This window comes from Elephas maximus, chromosome 2 (assembly GCF_024166365.1).
Source record: "Elephas maximus indicus isolate mEleMax1 chromosome 2, mEleMax1 primary haplotype, whole genome shotgun sequence".
NCBI classification, from domain to species: domain Eukaryota; kingdom Metazoa; phylum Chordata; class Mammalia; order Proboscidea; family Elephantidae; genus Elephas; species Elephas maximus.
The window spans coordinates 4,166,463-4,178,816 of record NC_064820.1 but is presented as its reverse complement, the minus strand read 5'-3'; the positions used below and the strand labels follow the sequence as shown (position 1 = coordinate 4,178,816).

Here is a 12,354-nt window from a genome sequence, read left to right as displayed (position 1 = left end):
ATCAAAACAAAGTGAGAAACTAGGATATAGTACACAAACATAAAGTAAACTAATACAATAACTTATAGATGGCTCAGAGACAACAGTCAATACCAAATCATATAAAAACAGACCATGATCACTTCAAAAAGCTCTCAAAACAGAGAATCAAAGGATCTTCTGGATGAAGGTGCCTTCCTGGAATTACCAGATGCAGAATACAAAAGATTAATATACAGAACCCTTCAAGAAATCAGGAAGGAGATCAGACAATACGCAGAACAAGCCAAGGAACACACAGATAAGACAGTTGAAGAAATTAAAAAGGGCCTTCAAAAACATAATGAGAAATTTAATATGCTGCAAGAATTCATAGACACCAACAAGAAATTCAGAAGATTAACAATAAAATTACAGAAGTAGACAGCTCAAAAGAAAGAGGAGCAGAATTGAGCAAGCGGAAGGCAGAATTGGGAACCTTGAAGATAAAGCACTTGGCACCAATATCTGAAGAAAAATCAGATAAAAGAATTTTAAAAAATGAAGAAACCTTAAGAATCACGTGGGACTCTATCAAGAGAAATAACCTACGAGTGACTGGAGTACCAGAACAGGGAAGATTAACAGAAAATACAGAGAGAATTGTTGAAGATTTGTTGGCAGAAAACTTCCCTGATATCGTGAAAGATGAGAAGATACCAGTCCAAGATACTCATCGAACTCCACATAAGGTAGATTTTAAAAGCAAGTCACCAAGACATATTATAATCAAACTGGCCAAAACCAAAAATAGAGAATTTTAAGAGTAGCTAGGGATAAATGAAAATTCACCTACAAAGGACAGTTAAGAAGAATAAGCTTGGACTACTCAGCAGAAACCATGCAGGCAAGAAGGCAATGGGATGACTTATATAAAGCTTTGAAGGAAAAAAATTGCCAGCCAAGAATCACATATCATATATCTAGCAAATATGAAGGTAAAATTAGGACATTTCAAGATAAACAGAAGTTTAGGGAATTCATAAAAACCAAACCAAAACTACAAGAAATACTAAAGGGAGTTCTTTGGTTAGAAAATCAATAGTGTCAGGTATCAACCCAAGACTAGAACACTGGACAGAGCAATCAGATGTTAACCTAGACAGGGAAATCACAAAAATAAATCAAGATAAAAAAAAAGACGCTGAAAACGGGGGTACAGGGATGTCATTATGTGAAAGAGGACCACATTAAAATAATAAAAAGGGACTCAGAAATATACCCATAGATCTTTCATATAGAGAAGAAAACAAGGAGATATAAAGAAATAAAAGTTCGGTTTAAACTTAGAAAAATAGGGATAAATATTAAGGTAGCCACAAAGAAGACTAACTATCCCACTCATCAGAATAAAATACAAGAAAAAAACAAAAACAGAGACCCAGCAGAAACAAAATCAACAACAACAAATAAGAGGAAAAGACAATATATAAAGATAAACTACTCAACACAAAAAATTAAGTGAGAAAAAGAAACTGTCAACAACACACAAAAAAAGACATCAAAATAACAGCACTAAACCCATAAAAAAAATACCTATCTGTAATTACGATGAATGTTAATGGACTAAATGCACCAATAAAGAGACAGAGTAGCAGAATGGATAAAAAAAACACGATCTGTCTATGTGCTGCCTTCAAGAGACATACCTTAGAGACACAAATAAACTAAAACTCAAAAGATGGGGAAAAAAATATATCAAGCAAACAACAATCAAAAAAGAGCAAGAGTGGCAATATTAATTTCTGATGAAATACACTTCAAAGTTAAATCCACCACAAAGGATAAGGAAGCACACTATATATTGATTAAAGGGACAATATACCAGGAGGATATAACCATATTAAATATTTATGCACCCAATGACAGGGCTGCAAGATACATAAAACAAACTCAAACAGCATTGAAAAGTGAAATAGACAGCTCCACAATAATAGTGGGAGACTTCAACACACCACTTTCAGTGAAGGACAGGACATCCAGAAAGAAGCTCAATAAAGACACGGATGATCTAAATGCCACAATCAACCAACTTGACCTTGTAGACACATACAGATCCCTCCATCCAACAACAGCCACATATACTTTCTTTTCTAGTGCACACATGGAACGTTCTCTAGAATAGACCATATATTAGGTCATAAAGCAAGCCTTAGCAGAATCCAAAACACTGAAATATTACAAAGCATCTTCTCTGACCATAAGGCCATAAAAGTAGAAATTAACAACAGAAAAAGCAGGGAAAAGAAATCAAACACTTGGAAGCTGAACAATAAAAAAAAACCCTGCAGAAAAAAACACTGCGTTATAGAAGATGTTAAGGATAGAATAAAGAAATTCATAGAATCCAATAAGAATCAAAACACTTCCTATCAGAACCTTTTGGACACAGAGAAAGCAATCCTCAGAGGTCAATTTATGTCAATAAATCCACATATCCAAGAAGAAAGGGCCAAAATCAAAGAATTACCTGTACAACTTGAACAAACAGAAAGAGAGTAACAAAAGAAACCTTCAGGCATTAGAAGAAAGGAAATAATAAAAATTAGAGCAGAATTAATGAAACAGAAAACAGAAAAACAATTGAAAGAATTAACAAGACCAAAAGCTGATTCTTTGGAAAAAACTAACAAAATTGATAAACCATTGTCCACACTGACATAAGAAAAACAGGAGAGGAAGCAAATAACCCGAATAAGAAATGAGATGGGCGATATTACAACAGACACAACTGAAATTAAAAGAATCATATCAGATTACTATGAAAAATTGTACTCTAATGAATTTGAAAGCCTAGAAGAAATGGATGAATTCCTAGAAACACACTACCTACCTAAACTAACACAAACAGAGGTAGAACTAAATAGACCCATAACAAAAGAAGAGATTGAAAAGGTAATCAAAAAGCTCCCAACAAAAAAAAAGCCCTGGCCCAAACGGCTTCATTGCAGAGTTCTACCAAGCTTTCAGAGAAGAGTTAACACCACTACCACTACAGGTATTTCAGAGCATAGAAAAGGATGGAATACTCCCAAACTCATTTTATGAAGCCAGTGTATCACTGATACCAAAATGAGGTAAAGACACTACAAAAAAAGAAAATTACAGACCTATATCCCCCATGAACTTACATGCAAAAATCCTCAACAAAATTCTAGCCAATAGAATTCAACAACATGTCAAAAAAAAAAAAAAATTCACCATGACCAAGGTATGCAGGGATGGCTCAATATTAGAAAAACCATCAATGTAATCCATCATATAAATAAAACAAAAGATAAGAACCACATGCTTTCGTCAATCAATGCAGAAAAGGCATTTGACAAAGTTCAACATCCATTCATGATAAGAACTTTCAGCAAAATAGGAATAGAAGGAAAATTCCTCAACATAATAAAGGGTATTTATAGAAAGCCAACAGCCAACATCATCCTAAATGGACAGAGCCTGAAAGCATTCCCCTTTAGATCGGGAACCAGATGAGGATGCCCTTTATCACCACTCTTATTCAACATTGTGCTGGAGGTCCTAGCCAGAGCAACTAGGCTAGATAAAGAAATACAGGGCATCCAGATTGGCAAGGAAGAAGTCAAAGTAGCTCTATTTGCAGATGATATGATCTTAGACACAGAAAACCCTAAAGAATCCTCAAGAAAACTACTGAAGCTAATAGAAGAGTTCGGCAGAGTATCCAGATAGATAAACATATAAAAATCAGTTGGATTCCTCTACAACAACAAAAAGAACATCAAAGAGGAAATCACCAAATCAATACCATTTACAGTAACGCCCAAGAAGATAAAATATTTAGGAATAAATCTTACCAGAGATGTAAAAGACTTACAACAAAGAAAACTATAAGACACTACTGCAAGAAACCTAAAGAGACCTACATAAGTGGAAAAGCATACCTTGCTCATGGATAGGAAGACTCAACATTGTGAAAATGTCTAATCTACCAAAAGCCATCTATAGATATAATGCAATTCTGATGCAAATTCCAGCGACATTTTTTAATGTGATGGAGAAACAAATCTCCAACTTCATATGGAAGGGAAAGAGTCCCCAGATAAGTAAAGCCTTACTGAAAAAGAACAAAGTGGGAGGCCTCACTCTACCTGATTTAGAACCTATTGTACTGCCACAGTAGTCAAAACAGGCTGGTACTGGTACAACAACAACAAGACCAATGGAACAGAATTGAGAATCCAGACATAAATCCATCCACATATGAGCAGTTGATATGTGACAAAGGCCCAAAGTCAGTTACATGGGGAAAAGACAGTCTTTTTAACAAATGGTGCTGGGATAACTGGATATCCATCTGCAAAAAATGGAACAAGACCCATACCTCACACCATGCACAAAAACAAACTCAAAACGGATCAAAGACCTAAATATAAAATCTAAAATGATAAAGATCATGGAAAAAAAAATAGGGACAAAGCTACGAGCCCTAATACGTGACATAAACAGTATACAAAACATTACTAACAGTGCAGAAGAGAAACTAGATGACTGGGAGCTCCTAAAAATCAAACACCTATGCTCAACCAAAGACTTCACCAAAAGAGTAAGAAGATTACCTACCTACTGGGAAAAAAATTTTAGCTATGACATTTCAGATCAGTGTCTGATCTCTAAAATCTACATGATACTGCAAAAACTCAACTACAAAAAGACAACCCAATTAAAAAATGGGCAAAGGATATGAACAGACACGTCACTAAAGAAGACATTCAGGTGGTTAACAGATACATGAGGAAATGCTCACGATCATTAGCCATTAGAGAAATGCAAATCAAAACTTCAATGAGTTTCCATGTCACTCCAACAAGGCCGGCATTAATCCAAAAAACACAAAATAATAAATGTTAGAGAGGTTGTAGAGAGACTGGAACACTTATACACTGCTGGTGGGAATGTCAAATGGTACAGCCACTTTGGAAATCGATTTTGTGCTTCCTTAAAAAACTAGAAATCAAACTACCATAGGATCCAGCAATCGCACTCCTTAGAATATATCCTGCAGAAATAAGAGCCTTTACACAAACAGATATATGCACACCTATGTTCGTTGCGGTACTGTTTACAATAGCAAAAAGTTGAGAGCAACCAAGGTGCCCGTCAATGGATGAAAGGATAAATAAATTATGGTATATTCATGGACTGGAATACTACTCATCAATAAAGACCACTGATGAATCTGTGAAACATTTCATAATATGGAGGAATCTGGAAGGCATTATGCTGAGTGAAATTAGTCAGTTGCAAAAGGACAAATATTGTATAAGACCACTATTATAAGAACTCAAGTAGTTTAAACAGAGAAGAGTATATTCTTTGATGGTTACAAGGAGGGGCTTGGGAGGGAGGGAGGAAGAGGGGTTTTCATTAATTAAATAGTAGATAACTATTTTAGGTGAAGGGAAAGACAACACACAGTTCTGGAGAGGTCAGCACAACTGGGCTAAACCAAAAGCAAAGAAGTTTCCTAAATAAACTGAATGCTTCGAAGGCCGGCATAGCAGGGGTGGGGGTTTGGGGACCATGGTTTCAAGGGATATCTAAGTCAATTGGCATAATAAAACCTATTAAGAAAACATTCTGCATCCCACTTTGGAGAGTGGCGTCTGGGGTCTTAAACGCCAGCAAACGGCCATCTTAGATGCATCAATTGGTCTCAACCCATTTGAAGCAAAGGAGAATGAAAAACACCAAAGACGCAAGGTAACTATGAGCGCATGAGACGGAAAGGGCCACATAAACCAGAGACTACATCAGCCTGAGACCAGAAGATCTAGATGGTACCTGGCTACAACCGATGACTGCCCTGACAGGGAACTCAACAGGTAGCCCCTGAGAGAGCAGGAGAGCAGTGGGATGCAAACCCCAAATTCTCGTAAAAAGACCAGACTTAATGGTCTCACTGAGACTAGAATGACCCTGGAGGTCATGGTTCCCAGACCTTCTCTTAACCCAAGACAGGAACCATTCCTAAAGCTAACTCTTCAGGCAGGGATTGGACTAGATTATGGGATAGACAATGATACTGGTGAAGAATGAACTTCTTGGATCAAGTAGACACGTGAAGCTATGTTGACATCTCCTGTCTGAAGGGGAGATGAGAGGGTAGAGAGGGTCAGAATTCTGGCCGAATGGATGTGAAAAGAAATAGAGGAAGGAAGGAGTGTGCTGTCTTATTAGGGGGAGAGCAATTAGGAGTATATAGCAAGGTGTTTATAAATTTTTGTGTGAGAATCCAACTTGATTTATAAACTTTCACTTAAAGCACAATAAATTTAAAAAAAAACAAACTGGGAAGCCCTCAAAGAGATGGATTAACACAATAGACACAATGGACTCGAGCATGTTAATGATCATGAAGACAGAGCAGGACCCAGCAACGATTCATTCTGTTGTTCATAAGGTTGCCACAAAGCAGAGCAGACTCAATGGCAAATGACAACAACAGCAAAGTGCTCCTCAACCAGTGCCGCCAAGAGACAGTAGCTCTCATATTCCGAAGGTGAGCATTGGGCAGAACCTGCAGAGGCCCTCTTGAAATCAAGGTGCATGACTCTTAGCCCTTCACCTGTAGGGAGGATGGGAATCGGCCAGGAGACTGTCTTGTGCCTCTTGTGTTCCACTGCTTGCTGCTCCCAGGCCCCTATCAAGACCCCAGGGAAAAGGAAGAGGTAAAGTGACATGGCCTGCAGGAGATGGGATGCCTGACATTGCCCCCGAATCCAGGCAGCTGGCCTGTGGTCATCAGGAGACAAAGGATAAATGACCATAGTGGCTCCAGAGGGCCAAGTTATGTAACCGCTCTGCACCTTGGTTTCTTCACCCATAGAATGAGAATAAGGAGCCCTGGAGGCTCAATGGTTAAGTGCTCAGTTGCTAACCAAAAGGTTGGCGGTTCAAACCCACGCAGTGGATCTGCAGGAGAAAGACCTGGCAGTCTGCTCCCATAAAGACGACAGCCTGGAAAACTCTATGGGGTAGTTTGTTTCTGTGGCATGGGATCCCTATGAGTCTGATTGGACTGGACAGCACCTAACAACAGAATGAGAATAATAGCCCCTGCCTAGGATTGTGGTTGAGGTGAGTTAATGCATGTAGCATGTTCAGAGCAGAGCCCTCCTGCATGTGGTAAGAACTCGGGAGTGCCAGTTATTATCATGTATATTGTTATCATTGTCATCGTTCCCCAGAGGGGTCACCCTGGCTGACAGCAGCACACAGCAGAGAAACACAGGGTAAACGCAAGAAAACGTGTCCTTGCCTTGCTATGTGTACCCACTTTTTCTGGGATCTGGAAAGTGGATGGATTTCCTATTTCATAAATCTGGTATTTTTACTAGAACAGGTTCTTGGAAGGTTAGCTCTACCCTGTCACCCTGGCTCCCACCTGTAATCCACATTCCTGGAATCTAAACTTGGCAATCACACATGCCACAGGCCATCTGCCCAGGATAGGAATGTCCTCAAACATAACTCAGGTCTGCCCGGTGAGACAGCTCACCCATATTGGAAATCAAGACAGCCTGACTGAATTGTTCATGTGCTTGGTAAAGATGACGAGGAGGTAGCAGAAGGCATTACAGGACATGTAGCCCTGAGAACAGGAACATGGCATGGTCTAGCTTTTCCTCAATGCTGTTGTAGGACCTAGACCTTCAACTGGGTCAGTGTAGCCCTGGAGGAAAAAGAGTGCCTCAGAGAAACTCCACAGACCTCGGAACTGCAGTGCCGTTTAAATGGTTCACTCCCTGCTGAGGGATTCATCTGGGTGCCCTGAGAGCAGAGCTTACTGCTGTCTTGTGCCAGGAACACAGGAAGAGACAGGGGGCAGCCATCTTGCTTGACAGCACTCTCTTCACATCTCCTACAGAGAGTATTTCCCAGAATGCACTGCGCCCAACATGGCACCTGGCCGTTCTGCCTGTGCCGGCCCTTGATGGCCAATGAGACAGGGGGAGGAAGACCCTGTACACCCAGAAACTGGGGTTACAACCCCCTCCCAATGCCCACACAACCCTTCTTGGAAGCTTTCACCCTTTCAAAGGCTTCACTCTGTGTGGGTAAAATTATGGGAAACACCTTGAAACCATGTTTATACGCCATTGCAATTTTACACGTGTAAGGAGACTTAGTGGTACAGTGGTTAAGTGCTCAGCTGCTAACTGAAAGGATGGTGGTTCGAATCCACTCAGTGGCTTCGTGGAAGAAAGACTTGGCAATTTGTTCCCATAAAGATTACAGCCTAGAAAATCCTATGGGATAGTTCTGCTTCGTCATATAGGGTCACTAGGTTTAAGTCTATCCGGAGGTGGCTTGGAAGAAGACCTGGCAGTCTATTTCAGAAAAATCAGCCATTGAAAATCCTGTGGAGCACAGTTGTACTCTGAAACACATGGGTAGCCTTGAGTTAGAATTGACTCAACGGGAACTCATTGTTGGCTGGTTGATTGGCTGGTTTGTTGGTTGGCTGGTTGGTTGCTTGGTTGGTTGGTTGGCTAGTTGGTTGGTTGGCTGATTGGCTTGCTGGTTGGCTGGCTGGTTTGCTGGCTGGTTGGTTGCTTGGTTGTTTGATTGGTTGGCTGGTTGGTTGGTTGGCTGATTGGTTGGCTGACTGGCTGGCTGGTAGGTTGGTTGGTTGGCTGATTGGCTGGTTGGCTGGTTGGCTGGTTGGCTGGCTGGTTGGTTGGCTGGCTGGCTGGCTGGCTGGCTGGTTGGTTGGTTGGTTGGTTGGTTGGTTGGTTGGTTGGTTGGTTGGTTGGTTGGTTGGTTGGTTGGTTGGTTGGTTGGTTGGTTGGTTGGTTGGTTGGTTGGTTGGTTGGTTGGTTGATTGGCTGGTTGGTTGGCTGGTTGGTTTGCTGGCTGGTTGACTGGTTGGTTTGCTGGCTGGTTGGTTGATTGGCTGGTTGGTTGCTTGGTTGGTTGATTCGTTGGCTTGTTGGCTGATTGGCTGACTGGTTGGTTGGTTGACTGGTTGGTTGTTTGGCTGATTGGCTGGTTGGTTGGCTTATTGGCTGGCTGTTGGTTGGTTGGCTGGCTGGCTGGTTGGTTGGTTGGTTGGCTGATTGGCTGGCTGGTTGGCTGGTAGGTTGGTTGGTTGGCTGGTTCGTTGGTTGGCTGGCTGGCTGGCTGGCTGGCTGGTTGGTTGGTTGGTTGGCTGGCTGGCTGGCTGGCTGGTTGGTTGGCTAGTTGGTTGCTTGGTTGTTTGGTTGGCTGGTTGGTTGGTTGGCTGGTTGGTTGGCTGGTTGGTTGGCTGATTGGCTGGCTGGTTGGCTGGTAGGTTGGTTGGTTGCCTGGTTGGCTGGTTGGCTGGCTGGCTGGTTGGTTGGTTGGCTAGTTGGTTGCTTGGTTGTTTGGTTGGCTGGTTGATTGGCTTGTTGGTTGGTTGGTCAGAGTGGGCCTGGGGTTGGGGTCGGGGTAGGTGGAATGTGGCACACTGGTGATTTCTTTGCAGATCCCGGTATGAAGGAACATTTTGTTTGAGAGGTTGGTTAACTCTCAGCCTTCCTTTTCTCCTGGCAGGACCTGTACCACCAATCCTATGATTGTGTCTGCGTCATGTTTGCCTCCATCCCAGATTTCAAAGAATTTTACACCGAATCAGATGTGAACAAGGAGGGCTTGGAGTGCCTTCGGCTCCTGAACGAGATCATTGCTGATTTTGATGATGTAGGTACCAAGGGTTACCTGTGACAGGCAGGGCGCAGGTCTCAGTCATACACTTGGGGATTTCTGCAGCCAGTACCTTTGAAGTTAGTTCAATGTCTCGTATCTCAACACTGTCTTTTGGTGTAATTTCTGGTGGCTGCCGTTGAAGTCTTTTGTTCTGTTTAGGTCCCTGACTAATTTTAAAGGCAAAAATACATTTTATTTTTGAAGCGGATATGAACAGCTACCAAAATCTACTAAATAAGTAAAATATCTATCCAAAGTACTAGTGAATTTTCTAGAAAGGCTTGAACTCCAGAGAAAATGCTTGCCTCCACCCCTTTATATATAAAAAGATAATGAATGTATTTATCACATAGTAGATTATTAGCATATTTCTGCACACATCAAGTTCTTTATCATTTCAAGTTCTTGAACTGTGCATGAGTGACCTAGTTTATTACTGAAAAAACAGTGTGTACATAGGATAACACCTCATATTTTAGAAGGGACCAAGTATATGTTTTAGTATATGAATTAGATGTTGTATTTCAACTTTCAGTGTTCTGTCCACATGGAGAATACTATGTTTTCTGCTAAGAACAAACACAACTCTAGTTTTGAGGATATTGCTGCTACTCTGTTCTTGTCATTATTGTGCAAAATATAGGGACATTGGCAACCATGAGCATGTGTTCATGGTTCTGGTTCAGAGTTTTGGAATACAGGGTGAAATTGTGTGATATGATTGTTCTAAGTGAACCTTCTAAGTATGCAGCATGATACATGCTTTTCTCTACCACCATCCTCACTGAGAGGTTGGCTTCAGAAAACCACAGTGAAGTAGTGCCAACCAGTGGCTCCCACCTAACACCAGGCATGTAGTGAGAACTGGTGGCATGCTTGCTCCAGTTGCCCCCCAATAAAATACATGTTCCTGGTCCCAGTGAGTGAGCAATACCGTCTTTCAGGTTAGACTGGCTCGTGGATATGTGATACGGGGATTTGTTCCCAAATATTAGCTTCTCTGACGTGTAACCCTGAAAAAATCCCCTCCGAAAGCAGAAGTAGCAAGGAAGGAACTCAAAGATAATGTCTTCAGTTGGAGACATTATCTTGAGCCCTAACCTTCTGAGCAGATGCAGAACCTTCCGGAGTCTTCCCCACTCATACCTATAGCAGCTTCTCTTATTTCTACCTCTGTTTCTTTCCACCCCCAGTACCCTAAAGCACCACATGGGGAAGGAGTCCAGTGGGAGGCAGGTGACTGGTTGGTGTATGGAGAAGGGATGAGGTGGTCAGGGCTGGTGGGAGGAGCCATTGTAGATCTTTATCCTCACCTCAAGCAAGTAGACAGCAAAGCCAACCCTCGGCACTAATACCTGCTCTTAAACCAGCCTGCCCTTGCCAAGGAGGCCTCACTCACTGAATCACGCATCTGTACATAGGCCTGTCAAGCCCACATCAGGAGATTTATTTGAGGCTATAATTACTCACCTCATAATTTATCCTGTTCCTTCACTACCAAATTTTGGAAGTAAATCAGGGTGCTGTATTTCATTCGAAGGGCACGCTCTTTGTGGAAAGCGTAAAGTATTCTTTCTAACAAAGCCCCAGTTTGAAGGGTGCATAAGTGCCTTCACGTCCCTGTGAGCCTGAACTCAAGGATGTCTCTAGACGCCCAGCATTGAGTCAGCATCTGTCTGAGTAACTGAGTAATTGTCATTGCTTCCCAGCTGTTGTCCAAGCCGAAATTCAGTGGAGTAGAAAAGATCAAGACCATCGGCAGCACATACATGGCGGCGACGGGTCTGAGCGCGGTGCCCAGCCAGGAGCTTGCCCAGGTACCGAGGACACAGCTGTGCAATGGCACACCTGAGCCCCAGCTCCACCCGCAGGTCCTCCTGGGCCAAAGCCCACACACTGTGCTGTGTGAGCAACTAGTGCTCGGTGATGAGGGTCCTTTGAGGAAAGGCGAGAATTCCAGGAACTTCCAAGGATCGGTGGGTATTCACAGACCTCCTTCCTCTGGTGAGCACAGGGAGGGAAAACCAACTGGTAGTGTCTTTGGGCTATGCTTTAACGGCACTAAACGGGCCAGGCGGGCTAATCCCACCTTCATTGCTCACTATACAGTAAGGATCAGCATGAATCCAGCTCCCACCTGGGAGTGGATCCAGGCCTCACCTTCTCACGTCTCTTTCCTCCTTGCCGCCCCATGAGCTGCCCAGAGGTGGATAAGAGCTCACACGTTAGAAGGATCTGTCCTCAGATCAGCTGCCCGTGCAGCCCTTCTCTGAATTAGCCATCCTGCTAAATCAGAGCCCACAGGAGTTAGAAGGACTCTGTCCTTCAGAGTGCCATGTAGGCAAATGCCAACCTCTGCTGGCTCTCCCTGCCCCCTGTGGACTTGTTAATTCCTTTCAATGGCTCACAGAATTCCTGGAGAATCATCTATACCAACAGTTACCCATTTATTATAACCAGCAGGATGAAGAGATGCACAGGTCTTGGTCTGGGAGGGGCCGGGCATAAGACTTCACTGTCCCCAGGGAAGTGCCACCCTCCTCCTGCAAGCATATCCTCTCACCAACCCAGGAAGTCCAACTGCCTCCCTGTCCAGGGCCTTTTTTGACATTGTAGTCATGATGGGACCTCATGGCA

General features: G+C 42.5%; 1 protein-coding gene across 3 annotated transcripts in view; it reads left to right on the top strand.

Annotated features, from left to right (window-relative positions):
* Positions 1-12,354, top strand: part of ADCY2 (adenylate cyclase 2) — a 527,505-nt gene that overhangs the window by 487,586 nt on the left and 27,565 nt on the right. For 2 of the 3 annotated variants that reach the window (XM_049860641.1, XM_049860633.1), the window contains 2 exons: positions 9,565-9,711; positions 11,427-11,693. In XM_049860641.1, coding sequence (XP_049716598.1) covers positions 9,565-9,711; positions 11,427-11,693 — 414 coding nt within the window. The remainder of the gene's footprint in view (positions 1-9,564; positions 9,712-11,426; positions 11,694-12,354) is intronic. The other variant, XM_049860650.1, reaches the window with a different exon arrangement.